The 23,228-nt window shown below is 37.4% G+C and overlaps 1 protein-coding gene across 1 annotated transcript in view; it reads left to right on the forward strand.

Annotated features, from left to right (window-relative positions):
- Positions 1-23,228, forward strand: part of LONP2 (lon peptidase 2, peroxisomal) — a 100,133-nt gene that overhangs the window by 2,709 nt on the left and 74,196 nt on the right. Inside the window, exons 2-6 of the mRNA XM_045806729.2 lie at positions 4,252-4,486; positions 7,577-7,708; positions 8,405-8,527; positions 11,806-11,969; positions 13,341-13,435. Coding sequence (XP_045662685.1) covers positions 4,252-4,486; positions 7,577-7,708; positions 8,405-8,527; positions 11,806-11,969; positions 13,341-13,435 — 749 coding nt within the window. The remainder of the gene's footprint in view (positions 1-4,251; positions 4,487-7,576; positions 7,709-8,404; positions 8,528-11,805; positions 11,970-13,340; positions 13,436-23,228) is intronic.

The following is a 23,228-nucleotide window of genomic DNA, read 5'->3' on the forward strand; positions in this document are numbered from 1 at the left end:
ATGTTGACTTCCCTGAACAGCTTCCTTTACTGTTTTGAACAGCACACTCCTTTCTGCATGTTAGTGTGCAGGCATGTTACCTGCCACAGGAGCCTTTTTAAAGGACGCCTGGATTATCCCTGCAGCATAGAACTTGGCTCTTATGCCACCTCACGGCACCCTGCTTATCTAGACTTGAGTGACTCATTGTTTTCTTAGTGAAGATGGATAATAAGTTAGCACTGCGTATACACTGTCCTTTCATGCATTTGAAGATTGGCATCCAGTCTTCTTCCAGCCTTATATTCTTCAGGATACATGGCTTCATTTCCTCATATTGCTGATTTCTCAGTCCCTCTTCTTTTTTCTGGCTTTTCCTCCAAGACTCCAGTTAGTTTCATTGGCATTTGTCTGGCAAGAAGTGAATGCTTTATAGATAGCAGTTGACCAGTTTCATAATTTGGGTCAACTCTTTGTCCCGGCATTACTCTTATTTTTATCTGTGAGCATTCTTAGGCATTCAGGAAGTATTACCTGATAGTACTAACATTTTAAAATTTAGTCTTTTTATGTTAGCAAGTATGTGATGGATAGCTCTACTTAGATTTTCCTAAATTTGCATTTACTCTTTTTAAGGAAAATGTCTTCAAGTGGCATTTCTTAAACTCAGAAACGAAGTTTTACTTTTTTTTTTTAATCTTTTTTAAAGTAATCTCTGTGCCCATCGTGGGGCTTGAACTCACCGCCCCAAGATCAAGAGTCTCATGCTCTGTTGACTGAGCCAGCCAGGCACCCCCAGAAATGAAGTTTTAATAAAGGAGTGAAAATCAAAAATCCTGTAGCAACAGAAGCCTTGTCTGTTGTAGACCTTGGGGCAATCCTAATAGACTCCTTATTTCTAAATTATTACTAATCATAATGATGAGTTTTGCCAAAATCAACAAATAATTCAAGAAGATAAGTAGGGTGACACAAGATAGCACTAAAAAGATATTTTCGTTGTTTTTTTTCCTAAGATATGTAACTTGATTCCAGAGTGTTGGTAGAAATGCTTCTCTTTGTTAAGTGTAATTAAGATGTGAACCGTAGATATTAAATAATAGCTGTGCTTTCTAGTATCTCAGCTATTTAGAAACTATGTAAGTATTTATTTGTATTTCTTATAGGCACAAATTGATATTGTCCATTGTGGTGGTAAAAGTAAAATTTGTCATAAAGCCTAATTCAGGTCCCTGTTGCCTGCCTGTGCAATATCTTTATCATCATGGATAACTAATCTGTTTACCTTTTTTGAATCTCAGTTACTAATTTATAAAGAAGTGGTGCTACCTTCCTCACAGGAGTAAAAGGTGGTATATAATGAGATAATACTTATGAAAGCCTTATGAATACTAGGCTACAGAGCAATAAACCTATATGTTAGAGGTATTATTCCTCAAATGGGTAGTTTTAAATGTAAATTTCACAAATGAAGGTTGTGGGGAGGGGTGAGAAGTCCCCGTTTTCTTTCAATATGGGCAGAACTAAACTGGTGTCATTACAGAAAAAGACTTGGAAGATTGAGGATTCCAAGAAAGATGGAGAGCTTTAACATTTAAAAAAAAAAAAAAAAAAGCAAGTGGTTGGTATAGGCCAGTTTGGATATTTATACAATATCCTCATCTTCGAAAACTGCCTTTTGTAGTGGTGCTGCTTTTAGATTTTCCCACGACTACAGTTGATGGTTCTCGAATATTTTTGGAACTCTTATATTATCTAAGTCATTTTCCAGAGTACATAAATCATACCCATTATAATCAGACTTTGTTTGGATTAAAATAATATTGTACAACTCTGAAAATAGATCCCAGTTAGGAGTCTCAAAAATTCTCTGAACTGTAAAGTATCACAGTAATTAAGGTGTAGATTCACAGAGCTACACCTGAAGGGAAAGAACACCGCTCACATATTGTATACATTTGAGTCTGTTGCAAAATCAGAATGTTGGCTTATGGTCATGCCTAATAAAGCAAATATTAATAGAAAAACTGGAATATTTAGAAAGATGACTAACTTTTTTTTTTTTTTAAGATTTTCTTTATTTATTTAACACAGATAGAGACAGCCAGCGAGAGAGGGAACACAAGCAGGGGGAGTGGGAGAGGAAGAAGCAGGCTCATAGCGGAGGATCCTGATGCGGGGCTCGACCCCATAACGCCGGGACCACGCCCTGAGCCGAAGGCAGATGCTTAACCGCTGTGCCACTCAGGCGCCCCGAAAGATGACTAACTTGATATGAAGCCTGTTATGTATCATAGTAGGAAAGTATTAGATTAATGGTATATTTTGTTTACTTACTATCTATATTTATATGTATAACCTGGAGCCCAATATACAATAGAACTTGTCTAAAATAACATTAAATATGGTCCTTTTTCACAGAGCTTTTCACCTGAAATGTCTTTCCCCAGATGCTCTTTCTAGCCATTTATCATTTCACAGATCATGTTTTTCTTTAAAAAGGTTACATTCTAGTCAACTGTAAGTGATCTAAAGTAAGACCCAATTAACAAATGTAAAACCTTTATACATTTTATCTCATTGGGAGGAGAGGCAGAATATAAATCCAACTTAATCTCTTTTCAGTTTGGAACATCTTCCTTTCAGTGTTAATACAGTATTTTACTTGCTTTGTAAGAAAACTCATTTTTAGTCTCATCTTTAATGAATGACGTGGCTCAAATAATTAAATTTATTTCCTAATCTGGAGGTTTGGACTTGCCTCACCTCTCTCTCTGGTTTCTCCTTGGTTCCAGTTTGCAAACCCCTTAGGCCAGGGATCCGGTTTGTCATCTGGTGATGTTGCTTGTAGACAGATCCGCATTGTGCAAGCATTGATGGGCATTATCTGAGGGGACTTGTAATCTTGGCCTCTCATCAGTTCAGCTATTGCTAACTTTCTCAGGCAGTCTGAGTTGGTTTACAGGAAGTGGGAGATAGAGCCTACTACCATTAATGACTGAAGAAAAGCAGCCACAACACAAATACCTTAAAATAATAGATGATTGTCAAATCATTTCAGTTTTTAAAGTATATCATGTTTTTTCTCCCCACCAAGTTATCTTCCTGATTCTTTGGTTTTAGTTATTGTTTAAATCAGTTTTTATCCCCCGTACGCATGATGTGATTGAAAAGGTGGCAAGGAAAGGTGCACGTAGCCCAAAATTAACTGAATGGCAGAAGGAAGCCAAAAGTTCCGCGTAATCTACGCAATGAATAATTTATAAGGAAGTAGTCGCGAATTGACTGCATATAAAAGTAAGCAAATTTCCTGAAATATTCAAATTCTGTATTCATAGATGATTCAGTGTGTTTGAGATGGGCAAGTGCGATTTTCTAGGATTACCATTTCCCCATGGTGCTGAGAGTTCTAGTTGCCTTAATTGTAGTTTTTTCTCTGAAGTGACAACCTTTCCTGTGGCTGAACGGAGAAGATAAAATTTTAGTTTGGGATCTAGATGTGTCTTCTGAATGTGGCTCTTTCTACATTGTATAGTTTTGGCTTAGTTTGGATGAGACTTCTTTCTGTGAATTAAGTTTATATGTAACTTGGTCAGAATTGTATGTTCTGATAAGGAGCTAAGACGGAAATAAAAAAGAACTTTTTAAGTTAGTATTAGGTGGGGCATTTACCACTTAGGACAGAACTAGGTTTATACCTTCAGTCATGACAGTGTGTGGCCTCTAATATTTAGTCCCCACATTTAGAAATTTCGTATTCATGGGCATAGTAGGTACTGATTCTCAGATTTGATTAACAGTTTGTGAAAAGGCAGATATTTTGGGGATTGATTGTGTGAAAAACTTGGCTTGATGTTGGTAGCAAAACTGGTTACTGGAACAGAGATTTCTCAGATTGGTTTAACATTATGCTGTTTATATTTCCATCTGTTTAAAATGCTAATATTTGTTCTGGTATAATATTGCCTCATTCCTAGCAAAATGAATTTAAGCTGTGTAATTGTCAAGTACTTTTATGTTTTTATTTTTAGGAATTTCTACCTAATCTTAAAGGAGATGCTAATTGGAATGAGATGGTCTGCTTTGCCCCCTTGCTGATGGTAGTGACTTCACAGACCATTGCTAGATGCTGAATTAGAGAAATAATTCATTTCCACTTTAGATGTTATTTGTTTTTTAAAGAATTTCTCAGAAAAGGAAACACGTTTTGAGGCAAGTTTCTGTTCTACCACACTGCACATTTGTAACACTGATGTTTTGTGTGTTTTTCAGGATTGGGACGGCTGCCCTGGCGGTTCAGGTTGTAGGCAGTAACTGGCCCAAGCCTCACTACACTTTGCTGATTACAGGCCTGTGCCGTTTCCAGATCGTACAGGTCTTAAAAGAGAAGCCATATCCTGTTGCTGAAGTGGAGCAGCTGGACAGGCTTGAAGAATTTCCCAACACCTGTAAAACCAGGGAGGAGCTAGGAGAACTCTCAGAACAGTTTTACAAATATGCAGTACAAGTGAGTTGCTTTTATTTCTTTTCCTTAAAACCCCATTTTCTTCCATTCCTTTGCTGCCCTAAGATATGATGAATCTGTTGAGTGGTGAAGTTTTAGGGCAGCATATGTTTAAATGAATTAGTAATATAATATATTGATTTTACTTTGCTTTTGTCTAAAGAGTATACCTAAGTCATTCTAGGAAAAATGAGCCAACTCTTTCTAAAATTTTTCCAAAGAGTATTTCTAGAGCTTTCCTTATAACTTCCAGTGTTATTAGTTATTAAGCCTGCATAATGTTAATTAAAATATTGCACAAAAGCGCTATGTCACAAGAACATCTAGGTAGCAAATTACATAAGTTACATTGGTTCAGAAGTCAAGGTCACACTAAGACTAGCAGTGACTTTGGAAGGTTAGGTCTATGGTAGACTAATTTCAAAGATGATTAAAGCCTAGAATGCTGGGAGGGAAGCACACGTGAGGCATGCATTAAATATTTGCCTTTTTAATTGTAAGTTTGAGGTTTTTTAACTCTAGATTGAATGGAAAGCTCCTCCCCTCACACCATTTTGTAAGAAACCTTGTAAGAAATATTTTATAAAATGTAGTCTTCTACTTTCTGATGATGCAGTCCAGTGACCGTAACTAGATCTGTGAGCATCAGGCAGTGTCTAAAGGCCCCCGATCATTGCAAAGTGTAAGGCAGGTGTTCACAGCCTAGGGTATCTGTACCTGATGTGGCATTTGAAGCAACGCACTTCTAGTGTGATAAACAATAGGAAAATGAAAAACTTAGAACTATAACTTCTGTGGGGACTTAAAGGAAGAATCTGCTCTGAACAAAGAAACTTCCTTTTGAGAACTAAAGTAAGTGATTACGCCATTTAAGAAGGAGATAGAGGGAGAATCAGAATTTTCTTTTTTTTTCCTGGGTAATACTCCCTGGGTCCGTGTTCTTTTGGACACAGCTTTATAGAGATTGCACTTTGCTTTTTACTTCTCCCCACTTTGAATCAGAAGAGAAATTTTAAACATGTGAAGAATTGTAATGACATGAAAGGAATCTTTAGAGAGAAACATCACCATAATTTCACTGCGGTCATGCATTTAGTTTAACTTTTGGCTGATCTTCTGATCTTAGTCCAGTTCAGTCTTCTGTTTTGTTTTCCTCTCCATGTCTGCTTTTCATATTAAGTATTTTTATTAATTTCATTGAGTTCGGATGTCAGAATTTTATCTTTCCTTTTAGACATTGAGGTGGTTTCCAGCTAATACTTTTCTGTCCTTTCCTTCTGTATTTCCTTACATAGCCCTCATCAGTAGACTTCTTCAGTAGCTTCCTGACTAATCTCTTTCTGGTTTCTTTTCTCTCTGGTTTATCCTGTTCACTGAGCCTTTCTAAGGACGTTTCGGGCCTGCCTCTCCCCTGAGAAAAAGACTTTAATGGTGATAGGGTAAAGTTACTTCCTTAGGATAACATTAAGACCCTTCCCAACTCTGTTGAATCCCATTTAAACCCAATTTAGTCACGTTGTCCATCCAAGAGCTTCACATCTTGTTTCATGTCCCTGTGATTTTGTCCCTTCTGTTCTCTCTGCTGGGAGTGCTCTTCCTTCTCTGTTTTCAGATTTATGCTTTCCCAACTCCTGTGGGCTGTTAGTGCTCCTTTTCCTGCGCTTCCACTGTCCTTTATGCATCCCTTTTAATGTGATGGTTATTACATTGTATTGAAATTTACCTTATGGGTCTGCTTCCTCTACCAGACTTGCATTCATCCCTGCCTTAGCCATCCTCTACGGTGCCATATGTTGTGTCTGTCATGTAGTTTGTGCTCAGTAAGTGATTGGAGAACAAGTTTTAACTGTTCTGTTTTCTTAGGATGAATTCTTAGGAGAAAGAGTCTTCAAATTTTATTACCTGAAAAACTTCATCATGACTGCGCTTTCATTCCCTTGACTTTGGCAGGCCATGGATCGGTTCCTAAATTACAATGCCTTCAGAGGGGCTTGATTAGTACTGGCATCAGAAATCTTTTTAGAGTAACTAAATGAGGCACATCATTTGTGAATTAGTATGGGCTAAGCTTTGCTGTTCTCAGTATTCCAGAATCTCAGCATTCGTTATAACCAAGGTGTATTTCTCATTCATGCTTTATACTTAAAACTAGAGAGTGTGCTGATTTACCTGTTTGAGTCACTTAGGGACTCAGGAAGGTTAGAGATTCATCCCAAAACATGTAGTCATTATTGCTGAGGCTGGAGAAGGAAATGTGGCAAATCTCGATGGTTTTTAATGCTTCTACCCAGAAGGAACTGTCACTTCTGCTCCTGTTTCTTGGATCATGGCAAGACTCATAGCCCCATTTGTATTCAGAGAAGGGGAGAAAAAGTCCTGCCATGTGCCCAGAAGAAAAGGAGAACTTTGTCAGTAACCCCAATGATTATCATAGTTACTGAAAGCTTGCTTTGAACTTAATGTGTCTTAACTCCAGGTGTACCCTGGACGTTGTTTTTATAAAAATCATTCACAGTCAGCACTCAGATTCTCGTTAATCCAGATGTTCTACTAAAAAATGGTATTTCAGCTACTCATTGGTTAGCATAATAGCATCGACTCTATTAAATTTCCAGAATTTGGTAATTACACTGTGATTATGTAAGAGAGTGCCTTTGTTCTTAAGAACAAGGGTTATGGTGTCTGCCACTTACTTTAAAACGTTCAGCAATAACTGTGCGGGCGTGAGCGCACACATGCTTAGAAAACGCGAACGTGGCAGAATGTTAATAATTGGTGAACTTAGGGGGAGGATAGGAGTTTATTGTACTATTGCAACTTTTGCTTAAATTTTAATTTTTTTCAAAATAAGATCATAAATTTACAGAGCCTTTTAAACGTTCGTATTACCCACATTTGAGCCATTTTTTACTTTTCGATTCTGTTTGATATTTTGAATATACTTCTCTTTTCCTCTGACACCTGACTGTAGTAATCAGTGATCTTTCAGAACCAAAGACTCTGAGGCCCAAACATTAAACCTATATAGCAGTCTGTTTTTTGAATTCACAAATAATGCCAGATTTCATTAAAAAGACTTCTTTTTCCTTGTAGTTGGTTGAGATGTTAGATATGTCTGTCCCTGCAGTTGCTAAATTGCGACGCCTTTTAGATAGTCTTCCAAGGGAAGCTTTACCAGACATTCTGACTTCAATTATTCGAACAAGCAACAAAGAGAAGCTCCAGGTATAGTATTCCCTTCTTAAATACTAAGTTGTTTTGTCAGTTTTTATTCGAAGTAATACATTCTGACCTTCAGTAAGACGTACTAGAGATCTATAAAAGTAGTTAAAAATGCTCTTTCGCTGAAATTGACTATTAAAAGTGATTGATTTACATTTTTGTATGTTCAGGCAGCTCTTTTATTCACATTATCAGTACTAGTAGTTTGTCAATTTATGGAAAAAGTTAAATGGAGAAAACTTTAAAAAATAAGCTGGCTGTGGGCATCAGCAGGGATGTTTGAGAGAATGGTGAGCATTAATTACTCCGATCATTGGTGGTTGGTTAAAAGTGCTTCTATTCTTTGATGAATGTAAAAATTTAATATTTTGACCCTAGAATTTTTTAGGCCTAATATGCAGATACATTCTGGGTTTAAAAGAACAATTCACAGAAAGAGTTGACATTAAATGTGTATTTTGTTCTTGCTGTGGGAACAGTACACATGACTTCATTTTTAAAGGAACTGTCAAGATGCTTTTTTTCCTTTTTAGGATTCTAGTGGTTTAATATAGTTAATCTGGTTGTATTGGCTATAACGTAGCTGTAAATGTTGATAGTTGGCTTTTTTACTTAACAATTTAAGTCATGACTCTGACTGCCTTGTTTTGGGAGCATGTGTTCCTGAGAGATTGTACTAACTGACTCATGTTCCCTTAGATTTTAGATGCTGTGAGTCTAGAGGAACGGTTCAAGATGACCATACCGCTGCTCGTCAGACAAATTGAAGGCCTGAAATTGCTTCAGAAGACCAGAAAACACAAGCAAGATGATGATAAGCGGGTAAATATTTCTTTCTGTCTGCTTCTTCACGTTTCCAGTTGTTTTTATGTGATGTGAGATTCAGGGTTTTTTTTAAGTTAAAAGAAAAATTGGGGGAATAAAGAAAGGAACAAAGCAAAACCTTCATTGTCTCTTACCACTCAAGTTACTGATAAAATTCTGAATTCAGTATGTTTTTCTACTCCTTTTCCACGTCTGGGTCTGTCTTTTTTTTAAAAACACGGTAATATTTTCTCTTCTTTTGTTCTTGGTAATTTTTGGTTCGTCACCAAAAAGGATAATTTACTAAGTCATTTCTCTTTGCCAGTCATTGTGTGTTGTTTCCGATGTTTTCTATATTTTAAAAATTAACAACTGTGATAAGTGTCTTTGAAAATAATTTAAGGTGATAGTTGTATATCTCATGTTTCCTTTTTTTTTTTAAGTTTTTATTAAAATTCCATTTAGTTCGTGTACAGTGTAATGAGTTTCAGGTGTGCAATATAGTGATTCAGCACTTCCACACATCCAGTGCTCATCACGACAGGTGTACCCACTCCTTAACCCCCATCACCTATTTCGTCCATTCCCCCACCCTCTCCCCTCTAGTAACCATCAGCTTGTTCTCTGTAGTTAAGAGTCTGTTTCTTCGTTTGCCTCTTTTTTTTCCCCCCTTTGCTTGGTCGTTTTGTTTCCTAAATTCCACATATGAATGAAATCACATGCTATTTGTCTTTCTTTGGCTGACTTATTTCGCTTAGCATTATTCTCTTTAGCTCCATCCATGTCATTGCCAGTGGTAAGATTTCATTCTTTTTTATAGCTGAGTAGTATTCCTCTGCGTGTGTGTGTGTGTGTGTGTGTGTGTGTGTGCGTGTGTGTGTGTGTGTGTGTACCACAACTTCTTTATCCATTCATCAGTCAGTGGACACTTGGGCTATTTCCATAATTTGGCTGTCGTAAATAATGCTGCTATAAACATCAGGGCGCATGTGTCCTTTTGAATTAGAATTCTCGTATTCTTTGGGCAAATGCCTCGTAGTGCAATTGCTAGATCATAGAGTAGTTCTATTTTTAACTTTTTGCACAGCTTCCATACTGTTTTCCATGGTGGCTGCACCAGTTTGCATTCCCACCAGTAGTGCAGGAAGGTTCCTTTTTCTCCACATCCTCACCAATACTTGTTGTTTCTTGAGTTTTTGACTTTAGCCATTCTAACAGGTGTGAGATGATATCTCATAGTTTTGATTTGCATTTCCCTGATGATGAGTGAAGTTGAGCATCTTTTCGTGTGTCTGTTGGCCATCTGGATGTCTTCTTTGGAAAACTATATACTCATGTCTTCTGCTCATGTTTTAATTGGATTGTTTTTTGGGTGTTGAGTTTTATAAGTTCTTTGTGTATTTCAAATACTAACCATTTATCAGATATGTCATTTGCAAATATCTTCTCCCATTCCATAGGTTGCCTTTTAGTTTTGTTGATTGTTTCCTTCATTGTACAGAAGATTTTTTTTTTTAAAGATTTTATTTATTTATTTGACAGAGGGAGAGACAGCCAGCAAGAGAGGGAACACAAGCAGGGGGAGTGGGAGAGGAAGAAGCAGGCTCTCAGCGGAGGAGCCTGACGTGGGTCTTGATCTCAGAACGCTGGGGTCACGCCCTGAGCGGAAGGCAGACACTTAACGACTACGCCACCCAGGCGCCCCAGAAGATTTTTATCTTGATGTAGTCCCAGTAGTTTATTGTTGCTTTTGTTTACCTTGCCTCAGGAGCCATATCTAGGAAGAATTTGCTACAGCCAATGTCAAAGAGGTTACTGCCTATGTTCTCTTCTAGGATTTTTATAGTTCAGGTCTCACATTTAGGTCTTTAATCCATTTTGAATTTATTTTTGTATGTGGTATAAGAAAGTAGTCCAGTTTCATTCTTTTGCATGTTACTGTCTGGTTTTCCCAATATCATTTGTCGAAGAGACAGTCTTTTTCCTATTGGCTGTTCTTTTCCTGCTTTTTCAAAGATTAATTGACCATATCATTATGGATTCATTTCTGGGTTTTTTATTCTGTTCCATTGATCTATATGTCTATTTTTGTGCCAGTACCATACTGATTTGATCGTTACAGCATTGTAATATAACTTGAAGTCCCAAATTGTGAAGCCTCCAGCTTTGCTTTGCTTTTTCAAGATTGCTTTGGCTATTCTGGGTCATTTGTGGTTCCATACAAATGTAAGATTGTTTGTTCTAGCCTGGTGGAAGAAAAAATGCTGGTGGTATTTTGATAGGAATTGCATTAAATGTGTAGATTGCTTTGGGTGGTATAGGTATTTTAACAATATTTGTTCTTCCAATCCATGAGAATGGAATGTCTTTCCATTTCTCTGTGTCATCTTCAATTCCTTTCATCAGTGTTTTATAGTTTTCACAGTACAGGTCTTTCACCTCTTTGGTTAAATTCCCATGCTTTTAAATGAAATACCAGTATATCATTTTGTTCCATTGATGGCTGGTGTTGATTCATGATATTATTGAGTTGAGAATTTCAAAAGAGCACTTCGGAAGTTTTAAAATATGATAGAGAAGTTGTGGAGAAAGAGAACATAAAGCCATTTGGTTTGGCAAAGAGGATGGTCGTTGGATTTCAGAGGGCAATTTCAACATAATGGAGACAAAAGCCAAAGTGTCAAGTACAGATTATTGAAGTACTCAAGGAGGAAAGGGAAGTGATGGTCAAAGCCACTTGTTGGAAAAGCAAGAACATCAGAAGAAGGGAAGCGAATAGTGTGTAGTTAACTGAAAGGGACATAGGTAGGATAAAATATTTTGAGCGGAGGAAGACTTTTCTGTGTGTTGAAGTCAAAAGAGAATAGAGTCAATGGTAGAAACATTAATGATGTTAGAGAGAAATTTTGTAATGTAGGAGGGAAAGTGGAATTTATTCTGTTGGTAGTTGCTAAGTAGTAATATAATCAAGAAAGTAGTGGCTGCAGTTATAGCTCAAAGAAAGATATTCCTAGATTTTTCATGATTTTTAGTAGCCAGTTCTTGAATTTTTTTCTCATATTGTAGTATAAGCATATAGTAAAATAATGTGCACTTTATATTGATCCACTTTTGAAATTCTGTTGCTTCCATATGTGCTTGTGCCTCTTAGTTATCATTTTGAACTTCGTTCCTAAAGATATAGACTCTAATTATGAAAATGGTATTCAGCACCGATTATAACCTTGTGTGTCACTAGGTACCTCATTTCCAATTTATTTTGACACACAGTTTTACCCTTCTGCTTTCTACTTTAGGTTATAGCAATACGTCCTGTTAGGAGAATTGCACACATCCCAGGAGCTTTAGAAGATGACGATGAGGATGAAGACAATGATGACATTGTCATGCTGGAGAGAAAAATACGAACATCCAGTATGCCAGAGCAGGCCCATAAGGTCTGTGTCAAAGAGATAAAAAGGTAAATTGATGCTAAAAAAAAGCTGTTGACTCATTGGTATTTTCATTTTGCATATTAATGTTAAAAATTGCTGCTCATGGAAACTGGAATCTGCTTCTTTGGATCACAAACTGAAAGCTGAGTTATTTGTTTTATGTTATTTGACCTTTCTCCTTATGTTCTATATAGGTATAGATCACTCTATTCATTTTATCTTTCCAATGTCACCTTTTACCTTTCATGGCTTTCCAAATTCTCAGACTGTAGCTGTGATCCTTGGAATCTTCAGATTATCCCTCTTCATTCCTCAACCAGAATCTGATTTTTAAAACATTCTTAATACTCCTGAATTAACACCAGTGTCCCTAATCTTTTTCTCAGTTGCTGTGTATAAGTGATGCAGTTCTTCCACTTACAGCGTACTGTCAAACATGGTCACTCTTCTTAGCTGCGTTTTTATTGTCTTAACAAATGGATTGTGCTTTGCTTAGACACAGTGTTTGTTCAGTTATTACTGTGTTCTTCACATGTCACTTTTTTCTTCTTTAGAAAAAAGATAAACTCTAGAGGGCAGGAACTGTCAGTTTCTCTTTGTATAAGATGAAGTACACAGAAACCTTGATGTCAGCATAGGGCATATGGATAATCTGAGGGTTAAATAGAAAACCGGTATTTTCTTTTCATACTCGACACAGTATAACTGTGTTACATTTTCTTTTATTAGTGAATTATAATGAACCTAAGTGAATGCTCAGTAACTAAAGATTAGACTTTCTCAGGTTCACAGTTAAGGACATGAGTTGTAGTTCAGGGATGTTTTATATTGACTGGCATTAATTACTAAATGTAGAACATCTGTTGTGGGCAGAACACTTTTTTAAACACTGCATTTATTGTGGAAGTTGCATTTTTTAATTAAATATCTGATATTATCTTGCTTTTATGAGCTGATTTCATCTCTAATACAAAATATATATAATTAATAATAAATAATTATTATAATATATATAAAATATATAATTAATAATATATAATTATTGTTATGCATGGTTAGGCACTTAAATTTTATTGTGATAGGTATATCAGTAGATAAGTGTGACTTGAGACTCCTGCTGTGAGATACCGATATTGGTAAGGTCATATTTCAAGGATAGAATCTGATATAGTGTTCCCTCCCCCATGCCTCACCCCCGTTTTGCAGGTATCTGTTTAATTTTGTTCCGTAAATACATCATAAAACAAAATAACCACATTTTTAAGAAACGTTTCCAGATTTTTAAAATCAAATATGCATAATATATCTGACCCAGAAAAGCAGGTGCCGGATTTTTGTGTTGTTAGGGAATTCTTCTGTGTTGTGGAACATTTTTGCTATGTGTTCTTTCCCCACAGACTCAAAAAAATGCCTCAGTCAATGCCAGAATATGCTCTGACTAGAAATTATTTAGAACTTATGGTGGAACTTCCTTGGAACAAAAGTACAACTGGTAAGCCAACAAAATAACACCTTTTTACAATCTGATTGTTACTCAGAAAGCTCATGTAGCTTCTATTGAAATACTCACCACTGATTATCTTACTGTTACTATAGTTCTTTACATAAATTATTTAAACGCTGAACTTGTATCATCTAGGTCTTGGGACCAAATAGGAAAAGAAGGTGCTACAGGAAAGCGCCTTTTCCCTGATTTTGGAGAAAGATAGGATTTTTATGATTGTTGATAGATGTGTTTCTTAATACCAATAGTCAATCAGATGATGAACGTTTATATTTAAAGAATAAGGTACATATAGCTGTATAAAGAACAGTTGTGCCGTTTGGAATTTTGTTTTTTCTCATACAAAAGCCTATAAAATGAATTTAAATTCTGTCCTTCTGTAGAACTTTTCTCTTTCCTGTGAATTTGTTCTTTTCTCTTGGGGTGAGAAATACTCCATTGACTTTCACAATTTTTAGAACCGTTTATTTGCGCTTGTTTCTGTTATTGGCAGGCTAGTATTACAGGTTAGTTATTACACCCAAGGTTTACTGAGTTCGGCAGTGGATTGATTGACGGCTGAACGGCTGCTGGCATAGGAGTAGCTATATGGTTGACTTTTGAAAATTTAAAGATACATTATCCTGGCTAGTAAAATTCCTACATTTAAGAAAATGCCAGAGATTTTTTTTCAAATGTGACCTCTAAAGCACACATTTATGCCCCACATAAGATGTGCCGTACAAACCAGATTTCTGGATGTTGAATTTTTAATATTAAAAAATAGTTGCCTATTAACCTACAGAGGACCATCCTTTCTGGTACTGAGAACTTAAAAAAAATTGTTTTTACCTCCTAGAAGGCCCAGAATGAAGCACGTTCGTGTTAAATTAACTATCTGGGACAATGTTAAGGTTAAAATAGCTCCTGTTTTTTTTTTTTTTAAACAATGTTATACATCAAATTTATTTTTAAAAGAATAGATAATCCAGATTAAATATAAATCTTGTCAAGCCATTATATGATTTAGCAGGTTCTAAATTCCATGGATGTTGACCATATTGTCCCTGATTGTAATAAAACTAAGAAAACAAACAACAACAACAAAACCCACAAACAAAATATAAATCTTACTTAATATACAATTTGTATAATACAAATTATTATTCAGTAAGATATTATTTATAATAATGAGAAGTTATTTTTAAAATACAATTAATTACAAGAACCTTTCTGGGGGGGAAAACTAAAGGAGCACTACAGTTGGACTTTGCCATGTTTAATCCATAAACATTTACTCTTACCTTAAAGACAGCATTAAATATGTGATCTCATATGCTACAAAGTTTTTTCAGCAAAAATCTCAGGAGGAACAGCCTAATGCCTTAACTTGAATCTAGTTTGATCGTTTATTCCCCTCCCCCCAATTTCTTTACATTGAACACTAAATTGAATGTATTAATCTTTTCTGCTTCTAATGTATATGCTGCATTTTTTCTTTGACCCTTGCTGTCCTAAGGCAGCAACATTCTCTTTTTTTTCCAAATTACAGTTTTAGATGACCAAATGGTCAGGTGTATGTTAGAGGATAGTGTGGTTTTTAGAAATGCTATTTGCTGTATGCTGTCTGCTATCTTTGGTTTTTTTGTTTTGTTTTTAGATTAAATTAGCCCGCATGGAGTATAACATTAGTTTCAGGTGTAGTGTTCAGTGGTTCATCAGTTGCATATAGTACCCAGTGCTCATCACATCACATGCCCTCCTTAATGCCCATCACCTAGTTATCTCATTCCCTCAACCACCTCCCCTCTAGCAACCCTCAGTTTGTTTCCTATAGTTAAGAGTCTCTCATGGTTTGTCACCCTCTCTGATGACTTCCCATTCAGTTTTCCCTCCCTTCCCTTATGATCCTCCGTGCTGTTTCTTATTATTCCATGTATGAGTGAAAGCATATGGTAATTGTTTCTTTGATTGACTTATTTCACTCAGCATAATACTCTCCAGTTCCATCCATGTCAATGTAAATGGTAAGTATTCATCCTTTCTGATGGCTGAGTAGTATTCCAGTGTGTGTGTGTGTGTGTGTGTGTGTGTGTGTGTGTGTGTATGTATATATATATATATGTATATATATACATACACACACACACCATGTCTTCTTTATCCATTCATCTGTCGTTGGACGTCTCGGCTCTTTCCACAGTTTGGCTATTGGGGACATTGCTGCTATAAACATTGGGGTGCAGGTGCCCCTTTGAATCAATACATTTGTATCTTTGGGGTAAATACCTAGTAGTGCAATTGCTGGGACATAGGGTAGCTCTATTTTTAACTTCTTGAGAAATCTTCATACCGTTTTCCAGAGTGGCTGTACCAGCTTGTATTCCCATCAACAGTGTTAAAGGGTTCCCCTTTCTCCACATCCTCGCCATTTGTTGTTTCCTGTCTTGTTAATTTTAGCCATTCTAACTGGTTGTGAGGTTATATCTCATTGTGGTTTTATTTTGTATTTCCCTGATGTCGAGTGATGTGGAGCACTTTTTCATGTGTCTGTTGGCCATTTGTATGTCTTCTTTAGAGAAATGTCTATTCATGTCTTCGCCCATTTCTTGACTGGATTATTTGGTTTTTGGATATTGAGTTTGATAAGTTCTTAGTAGATCTTGGATACTAGCCCTTTATCTGATATATCACTTACAAATATCTTCTCCCATTCTGTAGGTTGCCTTTTAGTTTTGTTGACTGTTTCCTTTGCTCTGCAGAAGCTTTCTATCTTGATGAAGTCCCAGTAGTTCATTTTGCTTTTGTTTCCCTTGCCTTTGGAGACTTGTCTAGCAAGAAGTTGCTGTGGCTAAAGTCGAAGAGGTTGCTGTGTGTGTTGTCCTCGAGGATTTTGATGGATTCCTGTCTCACATTTAGGTCGTTCATCCATTTTGAGTTTATCTTTGTGTATGGTATAAGAAAATGGTCTAGTCTCATTCTTCTACATGTGGCTGTCCAGTTTTCCCAGCACCATTTATTGAAGAGACTGTCCTTTTTCCATTAGATCTTCTTTACTGCTCTATCGAAGATTAATTGACCATAGAGTTGAGGGTCCATATCTGGGCTCTCTGTTCTGTTCCATTGATCTGTGTGTCTATTTTTGTGCCAGGACAATACTGTCTTGGTGATTACAGCTTGGTAATAGAGCTTGAAGTCTGGCCACATGATGCCACCAGCTTTGGTTTTCTTTTTCAACATTCCTCTGGCTATTTGGGGTCTTTTTTGGTTGCGTACAAATTTTAGGATTATTTGTTCCAGCTCTGTGAAAAATGTTGATGATATTTTGATAGGGATTGCATTGAATGTGTAGATTGCTATGGGTAGCACAGATATTTTAACAATATTTATTCTTCCAATCCATGAGCATGGAATGTTTTTCCATTTCTTGGGATCTTCCTCAAATTCTTTCATGAGTGTTCTATAGTTTTCTGAGTATAAATCCTTTACCTCTTTGGTTAGGTTTATTCCTAGGTATCTTACGGTTTTTGGTGTAATTGTAAATGGGATTGATTCCTTAATTTCTCTTTCTTCTGTCTTGTTAGTGTATAGAAATGCAACTGATTTCTGTGCATTGATTTTATATCCTTCCACACTGCTGAATTCCTGTATGAGTTCCAGCAATTTTGGGGTGGAGTCTTTTGGGTTTTCCACAGAAAGTATCATGTCTGAGAAGAGTGAGAGTTTGACTTCTTTGCTAATTTGAATGCCTTTTATTTCTTTTTGTTGTCTGATTGCTGAGGCTAGGACTTCTAATACTGTGTTGAGCAACAGTGGTGAGAGTGGGCATCCCTGTTGTGTTCCTTAAGGACCCTTAGGGGAAAAGCTGTCAGTTTTTCCCTGTTGAGAATGATATTTGCTGTGGGCTTTTCGTATATGGCTTTTATGATAGTGAGGTATGTTCCCTCTCTCCCTACACTGTGAAGAGTTTTTTTTTGTTTTTGTTTTTTTTAAGATATTTTATTTATTTATTTGACAGAGATACAGACAGCCAGCGAGAGAGGGAGCACAAGCAGGGGGAGTGGGAGAGGAAGAAGCAGGCTCATAGCGGAGGAGCCTGATGTGGGGCTCGATCCCATAACGCCGGATCACGCCCTGAGCCGAAGGCAGACGCTTTACCGCTGTGCCACCCAGGCACCCCCATGTGAAGAGGTTTAATCAAGAAAGGATACTGTACTTTGTCAAATGCTTTTTCTGCATCTATTGAGAGAATCATAGGGTTCTTGTCCTTTCTTTTATTAATGTGATGTATCCCATTGATTGATTGGCTAATGTTGAACCACACTTGCAGTCCAGGAATAAATCCCACTTGGTTGTGATGAATAATCCTTTTAATGTACTGTTGGATCCTGTTGGCTGGTATCTTGGTGAGAATTTCAGCATCCATGTTCATCAGGGATATTGGTCTGTAATTCTCCTTTTTGGTGGGGTCTTTTCTGGTTTTGAGATCAAGGTAATGCTGACCCCATAGAACGAGTTTGGAAGTTTTCCTTTCATTTCTGTTGTTTGAAACAGCTTCTTTAAATGTTTGGTGTAGAATTCCCCTGGGAAGCCATCCGGCCCTGGACTCTTGTTTGTTGGGACATTTTTGATTACTGCTTCAGTTTCCTTGCTGGTTATGGTCTGTTCAGGTTTTCTGTTTCTTCCTGTTTCACTTTTGCTAGTTTATATGTTTTAGGAATGCATCCATTTCTCCCATATTGCCTAATTTTTGATATGTAGTTGCTCATAATATGTTCTTAAAATTGTATTTCCTTGGTGTTGGTCGTAATCTCTCCTCTTTCATTCATGATTTTATTAATTTGGGTCTTTTTTTCTTTTAAGTAAGTCTTGATAGGGATTTATCCATCTTATTCTTTCAAAGAACCAGCTTCTAGTTTTGTTTATCTGTTCTACTGTTCTTCTGGTTTCTATTTCATTGATTCCTGCCCTATTCTTTATTGTTTCTCCTCTCCTGCTTGGTTTAAGCTTTATTTGCTGGTCTTTCTCTAGCCTCTTTAGGTGTAAGTTTAGCTTGTGTATTTGAGACCGCTCTTGTTTCTTGAGAGAGGCTTGTATTACTACATGCTTCCCTCTGAGGACCACTTTTGCTGTATACCAAAGGTTTTGAACAGCTGTGTTTTCATTTTCATTAGTTTCCATGAATTTTTAAAATTCTTCTTTAATTTTCTGGTTGACCCATTCACTCCTTAGTAGGATGCTCTTTAACCTCCAAGTGTTTGCATTCCTCCCAGATTTCCTCTGATGATTGAGTTCCAGTTTCAAAGCATTGTGGTCTGACAGTATGCAAGAAATAATCCCAGTCTTTTGGTATTGGTTGAGACCTTATCTGTGACCCAGTATGTGATCTATTCTAGAGAAAATTCCATGTGCACTCAAGAAGAACGTGTATTCTGTTGCTTTAGGATGGAATGCTCTGTATATATCTGTGAGGTCCATCTGGTCCAATGTGTCATTCAAAGCCCTTCTTTCCTTGTTGATCTTCTGCTTAGATGATCTCTCCATTGCCGTGAGTGGGGTGTTGAAGTGCCCTAGTATTACTGTAATATTAGCTGTGTGTTTCTTTAATTTGGTTATTAATGGTTGATATAATTGGCTCCTCCCAAGTTAGGTGCATAAATATTTTTAATTGTTAGATCTTCTTGTTGGGTAGACCCTTTAAATATGATATAGTGTCCCTCTTCATCTCTTACTGTAATCTCTGGTTTAAAATCTAATTTGTCTGATATGAGGATTACTACCCCAGCTTTCTTTTGAGGTCCATTAGCATGGTAAATGGTTCTCCACTCCGTACTTTCCATCTGGAGGTGTCTTTGGGTCTAAAATGAGTCTCTTGCAGAGAGTGATTCAGTGGGTCTTGCTTTTTTAATCCAGTCTCTTGCCCTCTATCTTTTGATTGGAGCATTAGGCCATTTACATTCAGAGTAACTATAGAAAAATACACATTTAGTGCCATTGTTTTGCCTGTAAAGTCCCTGTTTCTATAGATTGTCTCTGTTTCTTTCTGGTTTATGTTACTCTTGGACTCTCTCTTTGCTTACAGGATCCCCCTTAATATTCCTTGCAGGGCTGGCTTGGTGGTCACATATTCTTTCAGTTTCTGTTTGTCCTGGAAGCTGTTTATCTGTCCTTCCATTCTGAATGACAGCCTTGCTTGATATAGTATTCTTGGCTGCATGTTTTTCTCATTTAGTACCCTGAATATATCATGCTAGCCCTTTCTGACCTACCAGGTCTCTGTGGAAAGGTCAGCTGCCTGGCAAATGTTCCTACCTTGTAGGTTATGGAGTTCTTGTCTTGAGTTGCTGTCAGGATCTTCTCTTTATCTCTGAAATTTATAAGCTTCACTGTTACATGTTGGGGTGTTGATCTATTTTTATCGATTTTTGACGGGGGTTCCTTGTACATCCTGGACTTGAATACCTGTTTCCTTCTCCAGGTTAGGGAAGTTCTCAGCCATGACCTGCTCAAATATATCTTCTTTCCCTATCTCGCTCTTTCTTCTTCCTCTGGGACCCCAATAATTCTAATATTGTTTAGCATCATGGTATCACTGGTTTCTCAAAGCCTTCCCTGATGGTCCATTAGCTGTTTTTCTCTCTTTTCCTCAGCTTCTTTCCTTTCCATCATCTTGTCTTCTGTGTCACTCTGTCTTCTGCCTCATTTACCATACCTGTTAGAGGATCCATTTTAGACTGCATCTCAGTTAAAGCATTTTTAATTTCAGCCTGATTAGATTTTATTTCTGCATTAAGAGATTCTTTAGTGTCTTTTATGCTTTCTTCAGGCCCAGTTAGTAACTTTAAAATTGTTATCCTGAATTCTGTCTCCAACATTTTACCTATATCCATATTGATTAGATGTGTGGCAGAGAATATTATTTCTGGTTCTTTCTTTTGTTGTGAATTCCTCCTTCTAGTCATTTTGCCCAGAGAAGAATGGGCGGATGAGAGAACAAAATCAAAAATACCAACCACAACCCAAGCAAAATACACACCAGACAAATCCGAAGAGGTCAGAAACCAAAACAGAAAAGAAAAAGAAAAAATGGGGGGGGGGAGGCAAGAATATAATCACCCATGGACAAAAGAGGGTGATCCACTTGGTCCTGGGTGTATTTTGGTCTGTTTGTTAGAAGACACTAATCCCAAAATTGTAAAGAAAGCAAAACTTATATATATACAAAAATGAAATTGAATTCAGTGACAGGAAGCCAAAAACGAAGAATATATCTATAAAATATAAATGTAAAAATGAAAGTTAAAAAAAGACTTAAAAACAAAAAGTAGATTAAAATAAACTAGTTGAAAGGAAAAAAAAGGGAAAGGAAATTTTTTTTTTTTTTTAAAGATTTTATTTATTTATTTGACAGAGATAGAGACAGCCAGCGAGAGAGGGAACACAGCAGGGGAGTGGGAGAGGAAGAAGCAGGCTCACAGCAGAGGAGCCTGATGTGGGGCTCGATCCCATAACGCCGGGATCACGCCCTGAGCCGAAGGCAGGCGCTTAACCACTGTGCCACCCAGGTGCCCCTTTTTTTTGGGGGGGGGGGAAGGAAAATTTTAAACTGAAAGGTAAAAGAATCATGAGAAAAAACCCTCAAATTCCACATACTGTTCCCTGCCCCCCCCCCCACTGGAGTTTTGCAGTTCTGTGTGTTCCGTAAACTTGGTATTCGCCTGATGTTCCAGCTGGTCTTCTGCAGGGGGGGCCCTGCTGCGCTGATTCTCAGGTGTCTTTGCCTGGAGGAGCTGTACTGCCAGGGGCCGGGGCTCAGTGTAAGCTGCTTCCAGTTGCTCTATGTGGCTTTTGTTCCCTGAAGGCTTTCTGCACCACTTTAGAGGATAAAAATAAAAATGGCGGTGCCCCACTCTCCAGCCCCAGAGCTGAAAGATCACGTCCCCCTCTCTTCAGTAAACCCTCAGGGAAAAGCAGTCTTCATGTTTGTGTGCACCAAACTCTGCAGACTCAGGCGTTACACAACTGCACTGATTCTCCCGAGGGAGGGAGGAGGGTTGCTGTGGGCCTGGGCCACTTGCAAGGCCCCCGCATGGAGATCGGTTGCTAGTCGTGCCATGGTTAGTGGTTTATGGCAAACCCAAGCTGAGAGCCCACTTTGGCTTGCTGACCATAGCCAGTTTCCCAACTCCAGTGCTTGGAAATTCTGCTGGCTCAGACATCCTCTTTTTTCCTGTGACCCTGGGGATCCTGAGACCACACTGTCCCACCTAGGATTCTTCTTCACTTCGCCACCTGAACACCTTTCAGCCAGGGATGTCATCCCTCATGGGAGCAGACTTCTAAAAGTTTCAATTTTGTACTCTGGGGCTATATCACTTTCTGGTGTCCTGCTTACAGACGCTCTGTCCCCATGCCATTTGTCTTCCGATATATCCCCTCACTTTCACTTCTCTGCACCGCCTACCTTGCAAAAAGTGGTTGCTTTTCTATTTGTAGAATTCCAGCAATTCTTTTCTTACATCCCCAGGTTGAATTCATGGGTGTTCAGAATAATTTGATATCTAGCTGAATTCAAGAGACCAGATGAAATGAGATCCCCTACTCTTCTGCCATGTTGCCTCCCTCCTCAAGATAGCTCCTTTTTAATTAGTTTTTTTTGAAAGGATCACCTAACACATTTTTAAAATTTATTTATTTATTTGAGAGCACGTGCACGCATGCACAAGTAGTGGGAGAGGCAGAGGGCGAGGGATTGAATCCCAAGCAGACTCCTGTCCGAGCACAGGGCCTGATGTGGGAGTCAGTCCCACAACCCTGAGATCATGACCTGAGCCAAAATCTAGAATGAGACCCTTAACCGACTGAGCCACCCAGGCACCCCAGGATCATCTTAACACATTTTTAATGTGCATGGCTAGGTACTAGGATGAAATTGGCCTAATCATCTTCCTTTTGTTTTGACAAGCCTTAGATTTCATTCCTCTTATAGTTAGGTTCTTGTTGTGGAAAGCAGGTCCATTCTAAGTTATGCTAGTTATTCTTTCATGAATGCTCTGTAAATCTGCATTCATCCCATTCTCTAGATTTTGGGTTTTTTTAAGTTTTTCTCTCTGTTTGAATGTATATATAAAATTAAATTAATTCAAATTAAAAGGCTAATTCACCTTTTGTTTTCTCTTAAATTCTGAGAATCTGTAAGTTTTCATTAGATTAAAGTAGGTTGCACTGGTGAACTGTAGAAGCAGTTGTTCAGAAGCAATATTTTTTTTTTTGCTTTATGTGCTTTATTTTCCACCTTTATTTTGGTATAATTGATAAACAGTAAAGTGTACATATGTAATATATACATTTTGATGAGTTTTAACATGTATCTGTAATACCATTACCATAATTAAGATAGTGAACATATCCATCACCTCTTAAATTTTCTCATGCTTCTCTGTAATCCCTACCTCTTTCCTTTCCCTCCCTATCCCCAACCTCTGTAGATTAGTTCATATTTTTAAAAATGTTATAGAATTGGAGTGATGTAGTATGTACTCCCTTTTTTTTCTGATTTTTTCAGCATAATTAGTAACTTGTTTATCCATTTACCTATTGATGGGTATTTGGTTTGTTTCCAGTTTGTTGGCTATTATACATAGAGCTGTTGATGTTACTGTGCTGGTAAATTTATTTCTTAATTTGTTTCATGTTTGCATGACAACATTGCCTTCTAGTTGAAGTTATTTTACCAAACAAACTGAAGCTGAATTTCTTGATTTAAGTCTTTATTCAGAATCCTTTTTGGAAACTCCATAGT

The sequence above is a fragment of the Ursus americanus genome, chromosome 21 (genome assembly GCF_024610735.1).
Source record: "Ursus americanus isolate L20-20 chromosome 21, mUrsAme1.1.p, whole genome shotgun sequence".
Taxonomy (NCBI): domain Eukaryota; kingdom Metazoa; phylum Chordata; class Mammalia; order Carnivora; family Ursidae; genus Ursus; species Ursus americanus.